This window comes from Schistocerca gregaria, chromosome 1 (genome assembly GCF_023897955.1).
Source record: "Schistocerca gregaria isolate iqSchGreg1 chromosome 1, iqSchGreg1.2, whole genome shotgun sequence".
Classification (NCBI taxonomy): Eukaryota; Metazoa; Arthropoda; class Insecta; order Orthoptera; family Acrididae; genus Schistocerca; species Schistocerca gregaria.
Genome location: NC_064920.1, coordinates 684,640,069 through 684,667,372, shown reverse-complemented (window position 1 = coordinate 684,667,372; position 27,304 = coordinate 684,640,069). Strand labels below are relative to the sequence as shown.

General features: G+C 38.5%; 1 protein-coding gene across 5 annotated transcripts in view; it reads right to left on the bottom strand.

Moving 5' to 3' along the window:
• LOC126364314 (uncharacterized) overlaps positions 1-27,304 on the bottom strand; it is a 570,142-nt gene that overhangs the window by 212,014 nt on the left and 330,824 nt on the right. For all 5 annotated transcript variants that reach the window (XM_050008043.1, XM_050008046.1, XM_050008045.1 and 2 more), the window contains exon 4: positions 18,809-18,953. In XM_050008043.1, the coding sequence (XP_049864000.1) occupies positions 18,809-18,953 (145 nt within the window). The remainder of the gene's footprint in view (positions 1-18,808; positions 18,954-27,304) is intronic.

Here is a 27,304-nt window from a genome sequence, read left to right as displayed (position 1 = left end):
GGAGCAACATCTCATAATGGTATTTGAATGGATCAGCAGATATGGCATAATTCTCAACAAGGTAAAATATAATCTACATTTACTTCCATACTCCACAAGCCACCTGATAGTGGCTTCTGCAACAGAAGCAAGCAATGTGTATTGACCACTCAGTGTCAGGGACCAGCATTTATCCTATGAAAGAAAAGATCATTGCCATAGGAGATGAATTTCACCCAATGTATTATCAGCAGTTAAGAAGGATCCTAGGAGTAATAAACTTCTATCTTCAACATACACAGGGAGCAATCAAGGTGCAAGCACCTCTGACAGCTTACTGGAATATACCTGAAGACAATGATAACTGCTGTGGATGACAGAGATCAACCATCTTCACTAACAATGGTGGTAGACTCCAGCCAAAAGACAATTCAAGCAGCATTCCATCACTTGGCACAAAATCAGTGGTAGCCATTGTGAAGTTTTCCCTCACAAGCTCACAGAAGTACAGGTCAAATGGAGTACTTATAACTGCAAGCTGCTAGCCATATGAAGCAATAAACATTTCAATCATATGTGGAAGCAAATCTGTTCACTGGATATATGAATCATAAATCAATAACTTTTGCATTTAGTATAAACAATGGCATCTGTTGATGTTTTTCATGCTCTAGTTCCACTCCACATACTTTGGATTATGAGCAGCTCAACAAACCACAGGCTACTGATAGCTAACTGCAGGATTATTTGCAGAACTGCTCTACATAACTGCAAATGAAGCACATATGACCAGCCAGGTAAGAGGTTCTGATTTGGTGTCATATGTCTCAAGCCAGAGCCAGATGTTTCATACCTGAGGGGCATGCAAGATGTTGCATATTATGCATAGCTTGGCCCACCCTGTAATGAACATGAGTGTAAAACTGATGACTCATAGGCTCAAATGGTCTAGCATTGAGAATGATTGGCACTGGTTGGTGAGGGAGTGTATATCATGCCAGCAATGCAGGATCAGCAGATTTGTCCACAACAGGTCAGAGAGTGTCTAAAGACAACAGACCAATTCTCAAACATACATTTAGATATCACGGGGCTGCTGCCCCCTCTGAAAGCTATTCCTACTTACTGACTGCCATTGATGGGCATGCTTGATGGGTCAAAGCAGCACTAATAACAGACATATCAGTGGAAATGTAAGAAAGGACATTTTTATCAACATGACGAGCACTATTCAGCTGCCAATCACATATAACCACAGATTGAGGTATGCAGTTTGACTCAGCCCTGTTTTATCAGCTATATATTCTGTGAAGATCTTGGATCATTGTACTACCAATTGTAAACTAGCCAGTTAGTTTACTCCCCTCCACTGTTCCACATTCAGTGTGCACTTGATCATGCTCTTGAGTTACCAACACCAGATTTTTAAGCGCAAGATATTTATTTATCATTATCCTTTAACACAGATCGATACACCAAATTATAAAAAAATTACAGCAACTGTGAAAAACACTATTTTTCAATATGCTCTTGCTGTCTACACACGTCACCTCCATTCCACTACTAAAATAACATCCAAGTGCAGGAAGAGTCAGAAGTTAAAGACCATAAGCAGAGGCTGATCATGGGGAGCAGCTGCTTCCAGTGTTTCACTACCTTCCACTTAATTTTACTTTGGACTATTGCAAATAGGACAGAGTAATTACAATGGAAAGAAACGAAGTCTCCACAGAGTACATGTCTTACTAATGAAAACTAACACTTGTCCTGCCAATGATAACAGAAATAATATAAAATTTCCTGCCAATATTTGAAATTTTCTATATACATGAGTCTCTTTCTTATGCTTCACCTAATTAATAATTGCACAAACCATAAGTGCAGAATATGCACATTCACACCCAAATAAGTTAGTCATTAAATGATAATAATGTAACATTTAATAAACATGTTGAAAGTGGGAAATTAAGTCCATTGATTATAGCACTCTTATCTCTCAAAACAATGAAATGGTCTGTCTGGCACCATAAGTCCTTGGTTGCCTCCTCCATGTAACTAGTATTGTGGTGCTTGCTTTGTCACCACTGAACTCTAGCCTCATACTCCCTCTATCATTTTAAGAACATGAAGTACAACCAGTGAGAACAAACACTGGCATTAGTATCTGACCTACATACCAGTCCACTGACACAGATGAATGGAAACCTCCCTTGCCCTAACCAGACATTTCTTAAAAAATATTACTAGTACAAGGTACACATTTTATGCAATAAACTAAACACTTAATAATAATAAACTAAACACTTTATAACCACACAGAGTGTAAAGCCCTGCAAATTAACAAGTAAATAAGTCTCACCAAATGTGTAGTACATATAGGCCTAGCCATGAAATCCCTCTCCAAAAATAATTCATGTACAACTTTAATCCCTGCCAATTTTGCAATAACAGCAAGAATAAATGTGAACAGCTAATGATTTTCATAACAGGAGAAACAAAATATCTTACAATTTACTAAAGAATATCATTCAGTGAGTTACACAAACGCTATTCTCACTTATCCTACTACAAAGCTTCCTCTTAGATACATATGCATAAAATTATGACACATACCAAAAAAATATTTGTTTCATCACTTTGTAAGTGAAAAGTTCTGCTATGGTACACCAACATTCAAGAAAATTCTCCAACTTGGACACTTAAGAAAATGGAGTTCTCCACTAACTTGATAACTGATAAAATCTCATAACCTAACTCTAAATCTCATTGAGCTACATATACTGAAATCATTACCCACTATGTTAGGCAATAAAACATCATCACATAGTTCCAATAAACGTTACCAAATTAAATAACTGAAATATTCTATGTAATCTCCTTTGGCCTTACCACATCAGTACATATTCCATCTGACATACTTACATATATTTCACTTACTACTTCATTTTATTATATAATTTACTATAAGGTGTGTAGGCATTATTATTGTAATTCTGTAATCTTTCCAAAATAATCCATTGTCAGAAGAATTTTTCAATATTCACTCAAAATAAACCTTCATTATGCAGCATGTTCTGTTCAGTCAAATTTGTACTGTGCAAAACTCCTCCTACATAATGAATAACAGTTCGCCATAATATTATTTCCTTTTTCTGCTGAGTCACTTACCAATGAACATTTCCTTCTTTTATCTTATATAAATATTTTTCAGCACTGAGACACACCTCATCCCCACACCAGTTTTTTTTAAACTCCAGGATAGACAGATAGTAGAGGAATTACATTGAAAGATGCACAGAATAGGTGTGTAGGATGCAATGCAGAAAACTAAAAATGGAAATAACATTGCAACAGCTTAGGGCCTTGTATTCGCCAGATTAATATACATAAAAGAGCAGTGGACCCCCTGAGGTCAATGAATTACCAACTCTTAGTTTTTGTGGCTGCAATACTAATTTCACTTTTCTCTCTAATGTGATTGTAATACACTGAATTAATTCTACCCCTGGGTCTAGTAAAGTCTTCATGGGTTCATTTCCTATTCCAAATTGAATGACCAGGTGGCCTTCTTTCACTTCATCCATCAAGAACTGACACCCACCTAGCAACTTGGTACTGTCCTCATGCCTCCTACCACAGTCAGTGTCCTCCTGCTTATCTTCACCTTCAATTTAAGACATCATTTGCAGATATTCCAAATTCTCCCACAAATTCAGATTACAATGCTGTTTTAGTTGTTCTGCCACTAATAATGATTCACCATCAACATATTCTGTCACTAATTAACACACTGTTCTCATCAAAAACAAATTCTTGTGTAATATTTTCAGCTTTCTCTTCACCCTTACTTCTCTTTACTCTACATCTTCTTCTGATCTTTCTCACAACCTTGTCTCAAATATTCTTACACTCCACCTTCATTGGAAAACAATTTCTGCCAACTAGTGTCTTTACACTTCCTGTGTTGCCTTGCATGTCTTATGCTATCTTTAAAACCTAGATGGTACCCCCTCTCTGCACAGCTTTCACTCATTTGTTCTATTTCATTCACCTGTATCTCCAAAGGCCCCTTCCTACATCTACATTTATACTCCGCAAGCCACTGTCATTACCTCCCTTTCCTGTTCCAGTCGCGTATGGTTCGCGGGAAGAACGACTGCCGGATAGCCTCCATGCGCACTCTAATCTCTCTAATTTTACATTCGTGATTTCCTTGGGAGGTATAAGTAGGGGGAAGCAATATATTCAATACCTCATCCAGAAATGCACCCTCTCGAAACCTGAACAGCAAGCTACACCGCGATGCAGAGGGCCTCTCTTGCAGTGTTTGCCACTTGTGTTTGTTAAACATTTCCGTAACACTATCACGGTTACCAAATAACCCTGTGACAAAACGCGCCGCTCTTCTTTGGATCTTCTCTATCTCCTCCATCAACCCGATCTGGTACGGATCCCACACTGATGAGCAGTACTTTAGTATAGGTCGAACGAGTGTTTTGTTGATGGACTATAATTTCTAAGGACTCTCCCAATGAATCTCAACCTGGTACCCACCTTACCAACAATTAATTTTATATGATCATTCCACTTCAAATCGTTCGGCACGCATACTCCCAGATATTTTACAGAAGTAACTGTTACCAGTGTTTGTTCCGCTATCATATAATCATACAATAAAGGATCTTTCTTTCTATGTATTCGCAACACATTACATTTGTCTATGTTAAGGGTCAGTTACCACTCCCTGCACCAAGTGCCTCTCCGCTGCAGATCTTCCTGCATTTTGCTACAATTTTCTAATGCTGCAACTACTCTGTATACTACAGCATCATCCGCAAAAAGCCGCTTGGAACTTCCGACACTATCTACTAGGTAATTTATATATATTGTGAAAAGCAATGGTCCCATAAAAAACCCCCATGTGGCACACCAGAGGTTACTTTAACGTCTGTAGACGTCTCTCCATTGATAACAACATGCTGTGTTCTGTTTGCTAAAAACTCTTCAATCCAACCACACAGCTGGTCTGATATTCCGTAGGCTCTTACGTTGTTTACCAGGCGATAGTGCGGAACTGTATCGAACGCCTTCCGGAAGTCAAGAAGAATAGCATCTACCTGGGAGCCTGTGTCTAATATTTTCTGGGTCTCATGAACAAATAAAGTGAGTTTGGTCTCACACAATCGCTGTTTCCGGAATCCATGTTGATTCCTACAGAGTAGATTCTGGGTTTCTAAAAACGACATGATACTCGAGCAAAAAACATGCTCTAAAATTCTACAACAGATCAACGTCAGAGATGTAGGTCTATAGTTTTGTGCATCTGCTCGACAACCCTTCTTGAAGACTGGGACTACCTGTGCTCTTTTCCAATCATTTGGAACCTTTCATTCCTCTAGAGACTTGCGGTACACGGCTGTTAGAAGGGGGGCAAGTTCTTTCGCGTACTCTGTGTAGAATCGAACTGGTATCCCGTCAGGTCCAGTGGACTTTCCTCTGTTGAGTGATTCCACTTGCTTTTCTATTCCTTGGACACTTATTTCGATGTCAGACTTTTTTTCATTTGTGCGAGGATTTAGAGAAGAAACTGCAGTGCGGTCTTCCTCTGTGAAACAGCTGTGGAAAAAGGAGTTTAGTATTTCAGCTTTATGCGTGTCATCCTTTGTTTCAATGCCATCATCATCCCGGAGTGTCTGGATATGCTGTTTCGAGCCACTTACTGATTTAACATAAGACCAGAACTTCCTAGGATTTTCTGTCAAGTCGGTACATAGAATTTTACTTTCGAATTCACTGAACGCTTCACACATAGCCCTCCTTACGCTAACTTTGACATCGTTTAGCTTCTGTTTGTCTGAGAAGTTCCGGCTGCTTTTAAACTTGGAGTGAAGCTCTCTTTGCTTTCGCAGTAGTTTCCTAACTTTGTTAATATACCACTGTGGGTTTTTCCTGTCCCTCACAGTTTTACTCGGCACATACTTGTCTAAAATGCATTTTACGACTGCCTTGAACTTTTTCCATAAACACTCAACATTGTCAGTGTCAGAACAGAAATTTTCATTTTGATCTGTTAGGTCGTCTGAAATCTGCCTTCTATTACTCTTGCTAAACAGTCAAACCTTTCTCCCTTTTTTTTTATTCCTATTAACTTCCATATTCAGGGATGCTGCAATGGCCTTATGATCACTGATTCCCTGTTCTGCTCATACAGAGTCGAAACGTTCGGGTCTGATTGTTATCAGTAGTTGCAAGATGTTATCTCCATGAGTTGGTTCTCTGTTTAATTGCTCAAGGTAATTTTCGGATAGTGCACTCAGTATAATGTCACTCGATGCTCTGTTCCTACCACCCGTCCTAAAAATCTGAGTGTCCCAGTCTATATCTGGTAAATTGAAATCTCCACCTAAGACTGTAACATGCTGAGAGAATTTATGTGAAATGTATTCCAAATTTTCTCTCAGTTGTTCTGCCACTAATGCTGCTGAGTCGGGAGGTTGGTAAAAGGAGACAATTATTAACCTAGCTTGGTTGTTGAGAGTAACCTCCACCCATCATAATTCACAGGAACTATCCACTTCTACTTCACTACAGGATAAACTACAACTAACAGCGATGTAAACTCCACCACCGGTTGCATGCAATCTATCCTTTCTAAACACTGTCTGTACCTTTGTAAAAATTTCGGCAGGATTTATCTCTGGCTTCAGTCAGCTTTCTGTACCTGAGAGAAACAACGTTTTCTTTCATGTAAAGCAACACCTTTAGTCACCTGATTATCCATATTCTCTGATGACTCTGATTCCTCTTCCGCTGTAGCAACTAAAAGAATTCTCTGTTTCATCTCCATCCCCTTCCAACCAATGTCCTGCCTCCCATCCCCCCTCCCCATTTCCATTCTCTTGTGGTTCTTTCTTCAATCTTGCTCCTGCCTAAGCCCCGGCAGGCCTGCCTGAGCCACGGCAGGCCTGCTTTCCCAAGGTGAGGCTGCCCTTAACTCCTATCTAGGGGTTCAACATTTCTATCCATTCTATTTGGTGACCAGCCCTACCATGATTGTTATCCCATCAGTTTGACATATTTTGTCCACCATTTCTAGTATTCACTCCTACTTGGTTCACTCCACATTGCCCTCCTTCACCTGGTCCATTGAATCTATCAGCCTTTCTTGGACAATTATTAGGGTAAATTCTCTTAATTATTTCCAGTAAATTAAGAAATTACTCAACATAATCCCTACCTGCAGTAACTACCATTTGCCTAACCTGGGGCAGGCAGTTTATTTTCAAGACATAATATAATCATCTCAGTCTCCAGTTTGTTGTCTAGATATTTAATTTTATTAATACACTGTTGGCAAAAGGTCTTTAAGCCACCCCTCTGATGTTTATACATCCCCTCCACAGAAATCCCTCGATAAAAATTGCTGCTTTTCCTTCAACCAAAATTCAAACAGTGACTTGGACTGAAATTCTGACACTGAACCACAAAAATTACCTACTTCTGCATCCATCTGCATATCTCACCATTCAAATGACATTTTCTGTCTGACCAATATCTGGGTAACATTACAAAATCTCCCAAAAATCTACAGGCTTCTGATTTCTCACAGAAACAAATCTACAAAACTATCATTCTTCACAAGCAAGCCCTCTGCATGCAACACTTGCACTACTATTAATTTCCCTATTACGTAAATCTTTAATATACTTTTCAACATTTGTGCACTTATTCTCTGCCTCTGGGACAATTTGTTTATCTCTAGCTTAACCATTTCATGGTTCTCATCACAATAATTCTGTGCAATTGTAACTTGTTCTGTGTAAATTACTTCTCCTTTCCCTTGCTTGGCTAACTCTTCTGTCTTATTATAACAATCATAAGCAATATAATCTATCTGCTTGTTTTCTCTAGCCTCCAGATCACTATTTCTGATGTCACATTCAGTTCTGCTACCCTCAATATCTTTCTTGAGCTTGTCTCTAAGAGAATTCAACTTCATCGTTATAGACACCTCGAATTTAACAGAATGCATAAAGGTTTTCATTTCAGATTTATCTGAGCTTATTTGAGGTTTAACTGAGCTTACATCAGTTTTAACTGAGCCTACCTGATTCGTGATTTTCTCAAGCATATGCAATAACATCTCCCATCTGGGAATCATTTGCATCTCCCCAGCATTATGAATGTAATCTTGCTGCATTACATCCTGTTAGATACCTGTACACATCCTCTGGCAGTACCATATCCCTGATACACAAAACTATCATAGTTACCAATATCCTCTACTTTCAATTCTTGTTTAATAACATTCTGTCCTTTGTCTGTCTCATCCAAACAAAGATTTTCATCTTTCACATTCAAATTGACCAATCTTCACATTCCAGGACTAACTACATACCATTACACTGCACTGTTTCTAACCTGTTGTTTAATTTCCACCAACACATAACCCTGCATGTCAAAACAGTGGTGATCATGTTGTGAGCAGCTAGAGAAAACATGCTCCCTGTGCAGGTGCAACTCTGCCACATTGTACATTGGGATGGACCCCAAGATGCCTTGCCTGCAGTAGCTGCCCCTGTCTCTGTCTTGCATGTGCATTGGCAGCAGGCCAGCTCACTGGGAAGAATCAAAGATAATGGAACCATACCAGCAACCTTTAGTCTGCACTGTAATGTGCGCATACTGCAACAAAGCAAGCTGGGATATTTTTACTTCCCGTGTGTGTGTGTGTGTGTGTGTGTGTGTGTGTGTGTGTGTGTGTGTGTGTGTGTGTGTGTGTGTTGTGTGTTGGGGGCATATGGACACTCAGCGTCGAGGTCATCAGCACCCTTTTTACTTAACCTCCTGTTTTCCCATCTGCCTCCTTAAAATTCATGTTTCTAACTACCATTAACATCCATGTGTATGATCTGCATTTTCATAAAAGAGAAAGGTTGTCCCTCAGTTTCAAAGAACATAGCACCAGATATAATTTTGTGCTTAGTTTTAGGTATGTAATTGATTTTTTAATTTATTTTGTTTATTCCTAAGTAATACTTTCATTATAGGGTGAAATCAGTAATTGTTTTGTAACTTAAATTCTATTGTTGACATATAAACAAATATAAATTCTGTACTAATTATAAACATTTGGAGCAACAACTATGAGTAATCTTGAAGTATTTATTTGTCGCTATTCAAAAACGTGTTAGCAAAGCCAGGCCTTAATTAATTCCAAAGTAATTAACAGTTTTGTTGAAAGTATTGTTTGCATAACAATATATGTTAATTTCACCATTTAAGCAAATAATTTGGCCTAAACCTTGTAGTAGAAGAAACTGTTAAAAGGAAGAAATTTTTTTGATGTATTCAGTTAATTTAATGAGTTAAGTTTTAATCGTTATTTCTGTAAATTTAACTTCAAACAATGTGTCATTTCAGTACCTATTATTGTGAGGATATATAACAGCCAAATTTTTGGTCAAGTGACAATCAGTCCACGACTGAGTTTGAAACAAGAAATCTGTGTTGGTTAGAACAACAACAATGCATCAACATAATTGTGAAATAAGTGTAACACAATGAGGCTGTGTGTTAAAACAATGACAGTGTCTGTTCCATACATACCTGATTATTTCAAAAGAATTTTGAATTCTGTGGTTATGTTTTTACTGTTCATAGATATTGACAGTAAACTATTGTAGCAGTATGTGGATATTCGCCTTAAAACTATTTATGAGGTTTATCAAAAGTTAAACATTAGTGCACTGGCCATATTAAATGTGTATTTGGGGGTTGTGAAAATTGAAATTAAACAGCTGCGAAATGCAAATGTGCACCTGTTTGTTACATCATTTACAGTAGACACTACTGCACTTCTGTCCCTTATTTTTTCAGCCAGTACGTTAACACCGAGAACAACAAATGAAATAAAAGCAGGGAATGTCATCACATGTGTTGCCCCAACGTGAGGACTATTGTATGTAGCCGCAATAAACTAGAACTCATGAACTTTGAACAGTGAACTTGACAGCGGTTTACAATGCAGTGGTGCAACAGCCAATCAGCTTGTGGGTTTCATGGCCACAGTATAACAGCAACCAATCAGCGATTAGGTTCTATGGAAGCATCCACTGAGTGCAGGAGCAGCCAGTCAGCATGCAGTGGACACAGCTGACAGAAATAAACAAGACCCCTCACCGAGAGATGTACAACTTGCAACAACTGTGCGGATAACAAGTCAAAATGACGAGAGCAGCAGAAGAAGAGTGAATGAGAATAGGTATAATTTCATAGCAAAAACTGTCTTGTATTAAGTGATGCATAATGGGTGGCCTTAACAAACAAGACAGTGTGACTGAGGACAAAGCTGTAGATGGTAAGGTTTTAAGTGAACAGAAGGACATAAGTATGACTGATTCTGTGGATGGTAGTAGTAATAAATCAGACATGCATGTAACTTTGTAGGATGGGGATGAAAGTCTTATTGTGAAGAGCAAAATGGATGAAAACAGAACTGAAGGGGATGAGGTCTTTGAGGTTAAGGAGAAGGAATCTAGAAGTGACAGTCAGCAAGAGCAAAAGTGTATGGCAGACGGAAAATTGTAAGTGATGTTAAGGCAAATTATGAGTAGTTTGAGTAATATGGAAATTGGTATGAAAGAAGACACTAGTAGTATTAAAACTGACATGACTAGCTTAAAAGATGAACTGAAGAAAGAAATTAAAATGGTAATTAAGGTAGTTATCTCTAGTCTTTCAGAATTAAATAAGAAGATTGAGGCAGTAGGGAAAGATTGTGATGAAAAGATAAAGAAAGTAGTACATAACACCAAGGAGAAATTAACATTGATAAGTACTAAATGTGTAGAAAAGAGAAACAAACTTTATGATGACTATAGTAGGAGGGTGGAGTCTTGTGAAAAACAGTGTAAAGATGACATCAAAGCTGTTAGGAAATTTTGTGCTGAAAACATGGTTAAACTTGAGAACCAAATTGATCAGATTAAAAATGATTAGAAATGGAGGTAGAAACCAAGTGTGCAGTAGTGATAGAGGAAAAACTGGTAAAAGTAAATAAAAATGTAGATTACAAATTGTCTGAAAGGCAGAAAAATATGGAAGAGGTACAAAATCAGAAGCATAGAATATGTAGTGTCCCAAACACTCCTACATTTGTTAGTTGTAAGAGATTTAATCATTTTGAACCACATGGGGAAGTGCATCCACTAGATTTCATTGGGGGAATTTAATGATTTGGCTGAAATATGGATTGACAAAGAGAAAATGTCATTTGTGAAATGTTTTTTGAAAGGGAATGCTTATGGATGGGCAGCTCAGGTAGCTGATAATTGTACTTCGTGGTAAAGCTTTGAGAAAGCATTTTTATATGAATGTTGGTCCAAAGAAAAGCAGCAGAGGATTTTGAGTGAATTTTGGGGAGGAGAGAGATTTGACTCTAGGAAGGGAACTGTGAAAGGTTTCTGTCAGCTTTAGATAAACAAACTGAAATATTTGGACATTGATCAAGTTAGTGAATCAATAATTAGGGTTTTAGAAACTAAGTTGCCCCAGAAAGTCAGAGAATTGCATGTACCTGCCCGTATGGGTAATATTAGTGATTTCTTGAATTATGTTGATAAAGTGGAGGGAGGAATTTTGATGACATTAATCAATCAGGGAGAGATTTTCAAGTAAATAGAATGAACAGGACTAATTACAATAGAAATTCAAGGAATGGTTGAGTGGAGAACAGCCAGAATGGGCATGGAAATGATAGGAGAAATTCAAGTGAAAGAAATAGAGGAGATGACTTTAATTCTAGGTCAAACCATTTAAACCAGATAATGCTCCAGTTTTGGCTCACACTAGAGCAGGTAGTGATGAAGAACCACGTGTGTATAAATGTGCTGTAATAACAGGTAAGGGTAATGTAAAAGACAATAGTAAGATGAGTGTCATTTCTAATTCTAGTGAGATGTTGAATGATGGTGCATGTAGAAATGTTTATTCTGTAAAAAGAGAGGAGGAACATACTATAATGTGCACTGAACCAGAAATAAGACCTGCAAGCAAGTAGGGGGTTCAACATTCTGTGTTGGAATCATTATGTGGTGATAATGCTTACCCCAGCTGCTTGTCTCATTTTTCATGTTTCTTGAGGCAGTCAAACTCTTCTCCTATCCTATCTATAGTTTATAAGTGACTCAGAAACATTCTACTTCAACTTTCATGTGATTTTGTAACAGCAGGATACTTAAGTATAGAAATATTTTAGAAAAGTTTTAACCAGTGTCATCTATGTGTTATATATGTATATTATGTTGTGTTAGTTGTAACTAATAGAATCATAAGAGGATGGAAGAAAATGAATTGGTACCATGGTTAAATAATTACTTTCAGACAGAGAGGTAAGGTAAACTGAAAATGAAAGGTGTCAGCATATGTGGAGGATAATTAACATCTGAAGTAATCAGCTCATGTGTGAAATTAGTAGAATTTGATGCAGCAGCAGAGGCAATAAGCAGTAAGAACCTTCTTGAACATTAGGTCCTTCTATTAATTGTTGTGTAATACAAGTGTTTGTGTTCAGTGCAATCAGTATATAGAGATAACTGTCTACCTATAGATGTGTCTCATGGTACATCCTTTTATAAAATTAAGGAATTACAACATTAAACATAGTTGCCTAGAGTAATCTGCAGAAATAATAAGCAAGATTTGTATGTATATTGCTCTTCAGGCTAATATAATAAGCAATTTGATGGAATACAGTGAAATAATAGTTTGTCTGAGTGATAATGTTGTCTGATTGGTAGTGAAATTTAAGTTTGCCTTAGCATATGGCTCTGTTACTGTAAAATGTTGTTTCTGTAGAATCAATTTTGCCTTAGATAAGCAGTGCAGGTGTTTATTTATTAGATAAGGAAATATAAATGTAATAATAAAATAATGAATAAGGTTAGGGTCTTAATGGTTAAGGATCCTGTCTCTGCAGTAGGGATATTTTTCGAAAATGCACTCCACAAGGTAACAAAGGTAAGTAAAATAATGGAGCTCACAGACACACTTGAGTAATGAAAAAGATAACTGTATACAAACAAATGTGTTGTAACTATCTTGATGATATAATTGTGAACTAGGTAACATTGGGTACTATGTATATTGTGCAGTTCATGACACAGCATCTGGGAATGAGAGTTTAACAGAAAGAGCAAATTTTAGTGAGGTACAAGTAATATAATCATCATTGGATCTATAGGTTATTTGAAAACTTCTATTCATGTTCTGAGAAACTATGAGCTTAAAGCGGTAATACTGGGATGAAGAAAAGTAATTAACTGATAATGTAGTGCTAGACTGATGTGAATATTCTGACAAGTCAACTATTTGGTAACATGTTGTGATTGAATGAGAATAGGGCTCACAGTGGAGTAGACAGTGGGGCTATGATTTGGTACAACTTCCATCCCCTTAATTTTGATCTGAGTAGTAATTAATTCTGTAATGGTGACTCTATTCTTCTCTCATAATATAATGATTAGTAAATCTATGCTACTGCACATCTTGAGTTTTTACTAGAAGTGATGCACATCTTGAGTTTTTGCTATTTTGCAGAAGGAAAAGAAACCCAAATCTTTAAAATTTAATGAGATTCAGGTAGTTATGACTAAGAATAATGATTTGTAGTGTAATGTGCACTTGATTTAAATTTTTTTCCAGTCCACACCTTTCATACTATAGTCAAATTTAGTGCTAAATATTGTAATGTTATGTGAACTACGTAATGTATCTCTTTATGAAGTAATGACTAATGATTTTAGTGTGAAACACTTTTTCTTAGACTTAAGTTAGAAGTAAAAAGTAAGTGTACTAAAGTATGGTGTTTTTTCTTGATTTTTCATGTACTGTGGTGGAGGAGAACCACCTCAAAGGGAACTGATAACAATGCATTTCCTTAATAACTGCCACTTGGACCTGCTGAAGGTGTGGACAACTTGGTGAGAAAGTGTTTCAATGCCCATTGAAAAAAAGGGAAGTGCTTGTGAAAAATACTAAACATTGAGCAAGTGAGATTTTCTGTCTGTAAGTGAACTGAAATGCACACTATAATTTAATTTTTTACAACCCGTGTGAATTTATTTTGTTTAGGAAGACAAAGTGATGTGTATCTCATAATGTAATCTTTGCTTACCAAAAAAAGTACATCACTTATGATGAAGAAGCCTAATTTTTTGTTAAAAGTATAACTTGTGGATATTTTGTGCAAATGTACAATACACTATATGTAAATATTTTGTATGTGAATTTTCATAAGGCCAGTTCATATAAGTATAAATTTGAGAAACATATGTACTTTAGTTTCTGATACAATTTCTTATATAATATTTTTGTGTGTGTAGATTTTAAACCCAATTTCTGGGGTCACTTTCAGGTCACTGAATGGCCCAATTAGCTATTTGCAATATCTATCTGGTCAAGCCAATGAGGGGGTGATGTGACAAAGCAAGCTTGGATATTTTTACTTCCCTACTTGTTTTGCCATCTACCTCCTTATAATTAATTTTGTTCTTAACTAATTACCATTAACATACATGAGTATGACCTGCATTGTCATAAAAGAGAAAGGTTGGCCCTCAGTTTTATAGAATATAACACCAGATATAATTTTGTGCTTAATTTTGATTGATTTTCTTACTTATTTTGAATATTCCTAGTTAATATATTCATTATAGGGTGAAATTAGTAATTGTTTCATTACTTAAATTCTATTGTTGACATATAAACAAATATAAACTCTTTACTAATTATATAAACATTTGGAGAAACAACTACTAGTAATCTTAAAGTATTTATTTGTCACTATTCGAAAATGTATTAGCAAAGTCAGGCCTCAATGAATTCCAAAGTTATTAACAGTTTTGTTTGCATAACAATATATGTTAATTTCATCATTTAAACAAATAATTTGGCCTAAACCTTGTGGCGGAAGAAACTGTTAAAAGGAACAAATTTTTGTGATGTATTCAGTTAATTTAATGAGTTAAGTTTTAATTCTTATTTCTGTAAATTTAACTTCTAACAACATGTCGTTTCAGTACCTATTATTGTGAGGATATATAAGGGCCTGAGTTTTGGTCAAGAGACAGTCAGTCCACAACTGAGTTTCAGATGAGAAACCTATGTTGGTTAGAGCAACAATAATGCATTAACATAACTGTGAAATAAATGTAATACAATGAGGCCATGTGTTACAACAATGACAGTGTCTGTTCCATACGTACCTGATTATTCTGAAAGAACTGTGAATTGTGTGATTATGTTTTTACTGTTCATAGATATTCAACAGTAAACTATTGTAACAGTATGTGGTGTTTGCCTGAAAACTATTTACGAGGAGTATTGAAAATTAATAGTGCTCTGGCCATATTAAATGTGTATACAGGGGGTTGTGAAAAGTGAAAGTAAACAGCTGTGAAATGTAAATGTGCACCTGTCGGCTACATCATTTACAGTAGACAGTACTGCACTTCTGTCCCTTATTTTTTCAGCCTGTACGTTGGCACCAAGGACAGCAAGTGAAGAAATAAAACCAGGGAACATAGTCACAATGTGCATTAGGCACTTCACAATTGTTGACTGTCAGCATGTCCAGGACACTCATGATGCTACACAATTGCATCATCATTCACTCATCACTATTTGCATATTTGGGCTGAGTTTCTTATGTTTAAATTCCATAGTTTATTAAACCAAACTTCTTCAATCCTGGTTGTGGAACTAACTGGAAACTAGCCAGTTAATATTGAAGTTACCTTACTCCCTTGTTGTTGTTGTTGTTGTCTTCAGTCCTGAGACTGGTTTGATGCAGCTCTCCATGCTACTCTAACCTGTACAAGCTTCTTCATCTCCCAGTACTTACTGCAACCTACATCCTTCTGAATCTGCTTAGTGTATTCATCTCTTGGTCTCCCTCTACGATTTTTACCCTCCACACTGCCCTCAAATGCAAAATTTGTGATCCCTTGATGCCTCAGAATATGTCCTACCAACTGGTCCCTTACTCCCCTTCAAATATAGCTTCACTACTACACATTCCCTCCACACTCCATCCTGATATTGAAATATCATGTTCAGATTTTTAATTTGAACTCAAAAATTTATTGATCACTATTCTTTACACATAATTATGCACCAAGCTATACGAACAACAGAGCAACTTTGAAAACCATTACTTTTCAATTGTCCTTACTGTCTACACAACTTAGCTTTATTCTTTCTCTGTTAGAACCTCCATACAACTAGTGCCACAAAGTCTAAGTGCAGGAAGCATGGGAAATCAAAGATCATCTCTAAACTTATTGACTACTCACAGAGACTTTACAAAACATTGAGGGGGCAGCTGCTTGCAGTGTTTCACAGATACCATCCATTGAGTAATTGTGAGGTGACACTGGCGACACCAGCAAATCATACCAGGACAGGATGATCAATGCATTTCAGATGTCTGCTCATTATGCAAGCTCAGCTAAAGTTTGGGAGGTCAGTGTGGGAAGTGCCACTAGGAAAGAGATCTGGAAAGTTATTTTCCTATGCTTTGTGGCACGGACCACTTTTATTTTATGTTTGCTCTTTGGAATTTTGATTGCTCCTTGTTTCTTACTACTTACAGTTGTAATTTATTTTCGAGATATAATAAAAAGACATTGTAGAGCTAGTGTTTCCTCTCAATCACAGATACTTATACTTACATATATATACAATTACCAGCATTTATACTGGATTACCAACACAATTATAAAAATTTAGCAATTTTAACATATGTTCACATTTTTTTCATCAAACATTTCTGTTATATTATAAAATGATTTTCAGGCAGTCAGCTGTACAATTTTCTTTGAAATAATTTAAAAGACATGGACCACATTGAGGGTGGTAATTTGTTAAGGATTTTTAGGGAGCTAACTGCGAGTGATTGAGCTGTTCCTACTAGTCTGTATCTTGGAATATCAATTTTGATTTCCTCTGGTATTGTGCTGGTGTATATCTCCTGTTATATGAAATTCTTTGATATTTGTTTTAGTGCATATTGATGAGACATATATATATATACAGATTTACAATTGTGAGTATTGAGTTTTCTTAACAGAGATTGGCAGTGATGTGTTGGTCTAGCCCTACACCTACACATTTCTCTTATGACTTTTTTTTTCTTCAATATATCACCTATATGTGTATAGCTTAACTGCTACACTAAGCATCATGATATTGAAATGATATTGGATAAATCAGTAATCTGTTTCGCCAGCACACCCTTAATAATCAGGTGGAGTTAAGACATTACAATACACTATCTAACTTTGACACTATCTATCTAATGTCATAATTTTTCAACTGCTGAGTTATTGATTCTGGGCATGTTGTTATATGCTCTTGTGTCTGCTCTATTTGGTTTTATCTGTTTTTATGCTGAAGTATGTTACAGTTTTTATGGTTTTGTTGTGTAACCAGTCTTATTCATCCCACAAAATTTACTTGTGTGAGAAAATTTTTGTAACTTTATAACTTTCCCTGATATGTGTGAGGTGGTGCCAGTGCCCTCTATGACACACAAGAGCATGTTGACTAGCAGTGTGGCGCTGACAGCAAAGCACTTGTAGGGTTGCTGTCTGCTGCTTCCTGATATGAAGTGAGTTTTCTTAACCACCAGGGACTTTATACCTCTTTTTGTCTTCTTATTTTTATCTTTTCATTTTCAGTTAATGTACTTTTAACTTGTGAGTTTTTCAACTGATCAGTTTGATCAATGTATATGATGGCCTGGGTATTGTGGGTAACAGTATTTTATTTTGAGAAGGTTAAGTCCTCTTTCTTTACTGATGTGAGAGTATTTCATGTTGGCTTTCATAGAGCTTAGATTATTAGGGTGAGTATCCAGTTTTTATATCATAACTGATATGTTTCTTAACTTGTAGATGTAAACCTGTAGACGTGATTCGATATCACAAAAATGGTTGTGCTGCTACAAATAAAATTTCATATACAGCTAAAAGTCATTTAATTCTAAAACATGAAATGAATGAAAGTAAAACAGTGAGTCTGGAGTTAAAAAGATATTGTGTTAAACAGTACTCACTTACAAAACAAGGCTGTTGACTGTAAAGATTGTTACTACACAGAAATAAGGCATATTATGATATGCACTGAGGAAAGAGCCTGTGGACTTTTAGTCATAGGCTCTGTCATCCCAGAATAGTCAAAATCCTTTCAAGTAGGGAAGCAGTAACCAATCTCAACAGAATCTAAAGGTCTCTTATAATGGTGACTTTTTCTATAACACGCAAATGAACATAAGTAGGGACGGTTAGGTTTTAGAAGAGATATGAATTCAAGAGAAAGGGTTTTTTGGGTGGAAACAAGCATTGTATAAATTATGATAGATCACACAGAGCCTCTGATAGATCATAGTAATATTTATGAATTGAGAAACTGGAAACCTGATTGTGGTTTTGTATCGGAGAACCACAGTAGTTCATAATCACACTTGTAGAATTATAGCAGTCCCATCCACCTCAAATATAACAAAAAAATTATATGAGCAGACATGCATATACATGGAGCATAACTTTTTCATTAAGGTCAGTCCTTGAATGCAAAGTGTAATATCTTCTCCTTATCACTAGTTTCAGTCAAGAATGATAAAATGTTATTAAAAGACCTGATGCTTTCACAAACCATTCTTACAACAGTGATGCTACATTTATCTGATAGTATGACATGTGTATTATGTCAGATATAATCATTACTTTTTTCATAATTACAGAAAATGGACACTAGTGCTATTTACCTGATGTTGAATTTTTGAGTGGATATTGAGAGTATGATTCTAAGAAAACTGATTTATGTGGCACCATTAAATTATTCTTGCTGGTTGGATACAGGATATGAACTGGTTTAAATTCACCACTACCTTTTCCACTAGAGTTACTGTTCTGAAAAAATAAAATATCATCTGATAAACTTAACACATATTATAACATAAATAATATATATTATCAATACTCTTATAATGTTATTAATAGTAATACAGAGCAGTTAAAATGTCAGGGAGGAAGATTGATTTGTCTGATACTTATCGTTAAAAGATATAGTAAACAATAACACAAGATGTTTAAAACATGTCTTACTTACAATCAAAAGACAAATACTGGGAAAAAAGATGCAGTCACTTTAAATTACTTCATACTTATTCTTTTCAAGTCTTAAATATGTAACATGCACCAGATGTGTGCAAGAATAATCTGATACTAACAGTTCTTTCTACTGCTTATGTACACCACCAAGTATTTGTCCACATTTCAGCAGAGATACAAAATGGTACATAATACAGCAATGCAGTCATAAGCTGTTCCATACAATCATTCAGTGATCTTACTTTCCTGCATATGAGAGCATTATCAGTTATTAGACTGCAACTGATGTTGACATTTCTGATTAATACTACCTTATGAGGCGTGGGCCCTGAGACTGTCAGAGAATTTTTTAACATGCCATCCAAAATCAATTATGACAGAATTCTTCTATATCTCCCATTCTCCCTTTCCCCTGTTCAAATTGCAAACACAACAATGTTTTGTAGACACATTTTAATGCATCCTCATGATGTACATACCTGTTTTGTTTGGTATAATGCAAAATGTGTTTACAGGAATGTATCAGATTTAACAGTCCTATGTCTGATGAAATTTTTACTCAGTGGATGAAGATGTCAGTGATATGGATCAAGAAATTTGAAGGATGAATTTAGAGGAGAGTGATAACAGGGACCTTTCTGTTTCTTCTGACTTACTATGGTAAGTATGGTTAATTTTCAAAGACACTGAGGCAGAATATTCGCTTGTAGATTCCTATCTCTGTCATGCAGCTATAGCTCACCAGTATCATGTGGGGACTGAAGAAATCAGGAATTTACTAGTTGACGACACAGTGTTGGCATGAATGCTATGTTCCACAGCGCTCAAACTAGAATGTGAATCAGATACGTGAGATGTGGATGTAATTTAACTCAAAGCATTCCTTGATCTTCTCATCTATACATCAGTATTTAAACTGAACCATGAGGGCACTTCTGCTATTTGGACAACACATGAATATCAAGATAGAGCTGAATGAGTGGTAGTTGCACTTGATAATAATGATTTGCTTTTAAATCCTACATGGATACAGTTACCTACACAATTTACATGTGGCATATACATAAATGTTTCAAAATGTTATCTATGTTGAATGTCATGTGCACTCCTTTTTTATGTTGTTATTTTTAATGTGCTGATTCTCCTGAGATATTTAGTTTTCATGAAAGTACTGATAATCAAAAGATATGGATAACTGAACTTTATACTGCAATATGACTTAACAATATCATGTGAGATGCTGCTAATTTATAGACTTAGTGACACCACAAATTATAAATACTGGTGTTCCAACTTTTTAGTAACAAAGTTCAAATGATGTGAAATTAACTAACTTACAAGACAAAAATAAGTCCAGAAGTAGTTACTGTTCCACTACAGATCTTGCACCTATGCTTGTTACACTCAGCCTTTGTCATTACATTTTTGTTGACCTAATTTTTATGCACAAGATGGTTACTTCATTAATTAATTAAGCCATTAAATGAAATTTTTAAATAATTTGCCATAATTTTCAGTGTGGCACTTGGTCCTGTAAATGCGGTTTTCCCAAGGTTGACACATAAAGTGGTTTCATAATCTTTTCTAATTTCCTAGACCACCACACATTTCATAAACAAATTATTGGTTAATACTTACAGTCCAATTTGAGGTGCAAAACCTGCTTTACCAAACAATGGAAAAACCAGGATGCAATAATGACAGTATCATGGAAAGTATAGATTGCTACTAACCATATAGAGGAGATGTTGAGCTATAATCTACCTACAACCTCCCACATACCCAACACTGGCCAAAAAGGAGCAACTGAATCACATTCTTCACCTGGGTTTTGATTACCTCTCGTCATACACTGAAATTAGGAAAATCATACCCACAGTGGTATTCCATCATCTACCAGACCTATATAATATCCTAGTCTGTCCTTAGTCCATCCCTGCTCCCAACACCTTGTCTCGCTGCTCATATATTTTCAATAGACCTAGATGAAAGACCTGTCCTGTATTTCTCTCACCACCACTCTAGCCTGGTAACAAGTATCTCCTAACCCATCAAAGGCTGGGTCCACTGTGAAAGTAGTCATTTGATCTACAAAGAAAGCTGCAACCACTGTGTGTTTTCTACATAGACACGCAAACCAACAATCTGTCTTTCCACATGAATGGCCACCAATAAACTATGGTCAAGAGACAGCTTGACCACCCAGATGCTGGACATGTTGCCAAACACAACATACATCACTTCAATGACTGCTTCACAGACTGTGCTATTTGGATCCTTCCTACCAACACCAGCTTTTCTGAATTGTGTAGGTATATACACTCCTGGAAATGAAAAAAGAACACATTGACACCGGTGTGTCAGACCCACCATTCTTGCTCTGGACACTGCGAGAGCGCTGCACAAGCAATGATCACACGCACGGCACAGCGGACACACCAGGAACCGCGGTGTTGGCCGTCGAATGGCGCTAGCTGCGCAGCACTTGTGCACCGCCGCCGTCAGTGTCAGCCAGTTTGCCATGGCATACGGAGCTCCATCGCAGTTTTTAACACTGGTAGCATGCCGCGACAGCGTGGACGTGAACCGTATGTGCAGTTGACGGATTTTGAGCGAGGGCGTATAGTGGGCATGCGGGAGGCCGGGTGGACGTACCGCCGAATTGCTCAACACGTGGGGCGTGAGGTCTCCACAGTACATCCATGTTATCGCCAGTGGTCGGCGGAAGGTGCACGTGCCCGTCGACCTGGGACCGGACCGCAGCGACGCACGGATGCACGCCAAGACCGTAGGATCCTACGCAGTGCCGTAGGGAACTGCACCACCACTTCCCAGCAAATTAGGGACACTGTTGCTCCTGGGGTATCGGCGAGGACCATTCGCAACCGTCTCTATGAAACTGGGCTACGGTCCCGCACACCGTTAGGCCGTCTTCCGCTCACGCCCCAACATCGTGCAGCCCACCTCCAGTGGTGTTGCGACAGGCGTGAATGGAGGGACGAATGGAGACGTGTCGTCTTCAGCGATGAGAGTCGCTTCTGCCTTGGTGCCAATGATGGTCGTATGCGTGTTTGGCGCCGTGCAGGTGAGCGCCACAATCAGGACTGCATACGACCGAGGCACACAGGGCCAACACCCGGCATCATGGTGTGGGGAGTGATCTCCTACACTGGCCGTACACCTCTGGTGATCGTCGAGGGGACACTGAATAGTGCTCGGTACATCCAAACCGTCATCGAACCCATCGTTCTACCATTCCTAGACCGGCAAGGGAACTTGCTGTTCCAACAGGACAATGCACGTCCGCATATATCCCGTGCCACCCAACGTGCTCTGGACGGTGTAAGTCAACTACCCTGGCCAGCAAGATCTCCGGATCTGTCCCCCATTGAGCATGTTTGGGACTGGATGAAGCGTTGTCTCATGCGGTCTGCACGTCCAGCATGAATGCTGGTCCAACTGAGGCGCCAGGTGGAAATGGCATGGCAAGCCGTTCCATAGGACTACATCCAGCATCTCTACAATCGTCTCCATGGGAGAATAGCAGCCTGCATTGCTGCAAAAGGTGGATATATACTGTACTAGTGCCGACATTGTGCATGCTCTGTTGCCTCTGTCTATGTGCCTGTGGTTCTGTCAGTGTGATCATGTGATGTATCTGACCCCAGGAATGTGTCAATAAAGTTTCCCCTTCCTGGGACAATGAATACACGGTGTTCTTATTTCAATTTCCAGGAGTGTATTTTCCATGCAATATGTCCTACATTCCCAGAATCCTCTTATTCCCTTCTCTTCTCCTGTTCCAGCACTATCCAGCCTTCTATTCCACCATTGCACCCACTAGACTTTTTTCCTCTCCACTGTTTCTCTTCTATTCCACCGCCCTTCCCCCCACCCCTCCCTCAAACCTCATGACTGCACCTACTAGCCCTACCCTGTGCCCACCACATTCCAGCATGCTCCCAATACTACACCTTCCCCCAAACCCAATATGCTATCCCTCCTCCTCTTTGCCCCAGCCTCATCTGTTCCCCACCACTCCTGCACTGGAGTCCCTTCAGACGCAGTTGATCTATGCAGTCTGGCCTCACCAGCCAGGCACATTGCTCATGTGTGTGACTTGTGCTTAGAATGAATTCTTGTGTCTTTTCCATGTTATAAGAAGACATTTTGACCAAAAGTTGAAATGTAGAGCAGTCTTTTTGTCCTGCATGCCCTCAACTCAACATCTCCTCCATATGATGAATAGCAATCTATCCTTTCCATAATACAGCCAAAATCTATCCTGTCTTGAATTAATAGTGTAGTTTTCAAGATAACTGTTTGTTAATACCCAAAGGTGTTACCCAAAGTAATGGGTTAGTACTCAAATGTAAAAATGTTTATAGCTTTGCAAGAGTTCCAGTCAAGCAAATAAATGAGCAACAACCACGTTGAGTCTGTTTCTGGTAATTACTCAAGTAATAGCTACGGTCAATCTGTCCATGAAAATATGCACATCATTATTCATAAAACTCAGTAAGACTGATGCCTAAGAATTTACAAGTGATTTCTTCAATTGAAGTTTATAAATGTTTTGATTAAATTGTGTTGTGACTGGTAGCAGGGTAAGACAATCATTGTCATTGGAATGATCGAGTGTTGCATGTTGTGACATTTGTTAAGAACTAGGCTAAGTGAAATATTGCTGTTTAAGCTTCTCAGATGGATTATGTATTATCTTATGTGTTCTGTGATGTTATATGGTATAAGAACAAACTGCGTGCTGTGCCATACTTAAGTCATTTTGTTTGGGTGGCTTGTTAGGACTATTCTGATTCTTAGACCATGTTTTAAAAAAATGCGTTTTAATAACATTTTAATATATCTAATTAACTTTGGCCCTAGACTCTTGTTCTTCGTAAGAACTAACTGGATTTATGTGCTATTTTTCTTGCAGACTTAAGAAACTGGTCATCATCCCAACAACTGGAGATCAAGGATAATAAATATTGAAAAATTATAGTAAAAGTGTGGTGCTCGATACATTACTAAGCAAACACCATGCAGTAGTCATTAACATATTCAGTTTAATAACTACAGAGTTGTATGCTACTGAAAATGCAGAGCAGAAGGGATGATGAAAACCAGGTTAATAATCTCACAGTGTGCTACCACCAATGAAATGCTGGTGCCCCTCAGAGGGGAGTACATGTTTGTTAACATTGATGAAATGCTGGTGCCCTTTAGATGAAAGTGTATGTTCAAGGTCTACATGCCCAAGAAACCTTACAGAGTACATTATTTTCTGAACGACTATATTTATTCAGCTACGGGTTCTGATGGAAGGCATGGAAGAGGACAAAAATCTATTCACTTCCCACTCAAGAATGCACCTGACTTCTCAAACCAATCAAAAAAATACAAAAAATGTTGTGTCTAGCAATTGGCATTTCTCCTTAGGATTTGCTCAAGCGATGGAAAAAAATTTGTTGACACTGGTTGGTACGAAGAGCGAAAAAGAAAGAGAATTAGGAATATCAGCCTAACAGAAGATTTCCTGTTAGCTCCAATCAATATGGGTACACAAAAAAAATGATAGTACTTTTGTACTGCCCAAAGAAAAGTTGAGCTGTTGTGCTGCTGTCCACAGTGGATCACATACCAGATTCAGATGAGGAAATACAGAAGCCAGAGATTATTCAAACTAACCTATGGAGGAATAGACAGCTTTGATGTAAAGTGATCTGTTTATAGTTTAGGAAGGAGAAATCATCAATATCCCATGACAATATTTTACAGAATCATATATATTAGTTGTGCTAGTTCATATGCGTGATACAACAGATACCCAGACAATGAAGATGAATGCAAGCTGAATATTATGAAGAAACTTGCAAAGGAACTTGTTACTCTTCACATGGCAAGAAGAATTCAAAACATCCACCTTAAATTTCAAGTGAGAGCTTGTATTGAGGGGGCTAATAAGCAAACTGTATAAGTGGATGCACCAAATGACTGTGTTGAGAAGAAGATTTGTAAACTTGGTGATCCAAAAAAAAAGGAAAAAAATGGCATTGCTGTCTACAATATGCACGATTTCTATTTGTCTTGAATTTCCAAGAAAGTGTGTATAATTTTGGTTCAGGGCTTCAGGTATAGGGTGGAGCAGATAACACTAGCCCATGTAAGTATAAAGGAAATGCAGTGAAATTACAGAAACAAGAGCTGAAATTGAGTTACTATTTATTTACAGTAAAAAATGCAATTACAGAAGATTCTGAGACTGATCCCCTGCAACTTCAATATACGGCTGTGCATGTCCAAGCATATTCAGACACACCCAGTATTAAGTTTTGATACTGTTGGCAGCAACTTCATGGCTGATGCTGTCTTTCTGTATTGTGTGTGAATTTATTGCCTAGGTCTTATCCTTCAAGTGTCCCTACAGGAAGAAATCACATTTTGTTAGATCCAGCAGATGTGTTGGCCATAAAAGTTTGCTGACAGTTGGTCCCTCAGTGATGACATCATGGACTCATTCCAGGGATACGTTATACATGTGGCATGTTGTCTCATTTTGCTGGAAGAAGCACTATTGTACACTCCTGGAAATTGAAATAAGAACACCGTGAATTCATTGTCCCAGGAAAAGGGAAACTTTATTGACACATTCCTGGGGTCAGATACATCACATGATCACACTGACAGAACCACAGGCACATAGACAGAGGCAACAGAGCATGCACAATGTCGGCACTAGTACAGTATATATCCACCTTTCGCAGCAATGCAGGCTGCTATTCTCCCATGGAGACGATTGTAGAGATGCTGGATGTAGTCCTGTGGAACGGCTTGCCATGCCATTTCCACCTGGCGCCTCAGTTGGACCAGCATTCATGCTGGACGTGCAGACCGCATGAGACAACGCTTCATCCAGTCCCAAACATGCTCAATGGGGGACAGATCCGGAGATCTTGCTGGCCAGGGTAGTTGACTTACACCGTCCAGAGCACGTTGGGTGGCACGGGATATATGCGGACGTGCATTGTCCTGTTGGAACAGCAAGTTCCCTTGCCGGTCTAGGAATGGTAGAACGATGGGTTCGATGACGGTTTGGATGTACCGAGCACTATTCAGTGTCCCCTCGACGATCACCAGAGGTGTACGGCCAGTGTAGGAGATCACTCCCCACACCATGATGCCGGGTGTTGGCCCTGTGTGCTTCGGTCGTATGCAGTCCTGATTGTGGCGCTCACCTGCACGGCGCCAAACACGCATACGACCATCATTGGCACCAAGGCAGAAGCGACTCTCATCGCTGAAGACGACACGTCTCCATTCGTCCCTCCATTCACACCTGTCGCGACACCACTGGAGGCGGGCTGCACGATGTTGGGGCGTGAGTGGAAGACGGCCTAACAGTGTGCAGGACCGTAGCCCAGCTTCATGGAGACGGTTGCGAATTGTCCTCGCCGATACCCCAGGAGCAACAGTGTCCCTAATTTGCTGGGAAGTGGCGGTGCAGCCCCTACGGCACTGCGTAGGATCCTACGTTCTTGGCGTGCATCTGTGCGTCGCTGCGGTCTGGTCCCAGGTCGACGGGCACGTGCACCTTCCGCCGACCACTGGCGACAACATAGATGTACTGTGGAGACCTCACGCCCCACGTGTTGAGCAATTCGGCGGTACGTCCACCCGGCCTCCCGCATGCCCACTATACGCCCTCGCTCAAAGTCCGTCAACTGCACATACGGTTCACGTCCACACTGTCGCGGCATGCTACCAGTGTTAAAGACTGCGATGGAGCTCCGTATGCCACGGCAAACTGGCTGACACTGACGGCGGCGGTGCACAAATGCTGCGCAGCTAGCGCCATTCGACGGCCAACACCGCGGTTCCTGGTGTGTCCGCTGTGCCGTGCGTGTGATCATTGCTTGTACAGCCCTCTCGCAGTGTCCGGAGCAAGTATGGTGGGTCTGACACACCGGTGTCAATGTGTTCTTTTTTCCATTTCCAGGAGTGTATTTCATGTTCAGTGAGTTGAGATAAGTCCAATGACATTTGTACCTGTTACGCCACACTAAATGCCAAGTTTTTCGTTGTGGGGTGCTTGCTGACACACAGTGTTAGGGTTCTTTGTTACCCACTACTTTGCATTCTGTGGTTTC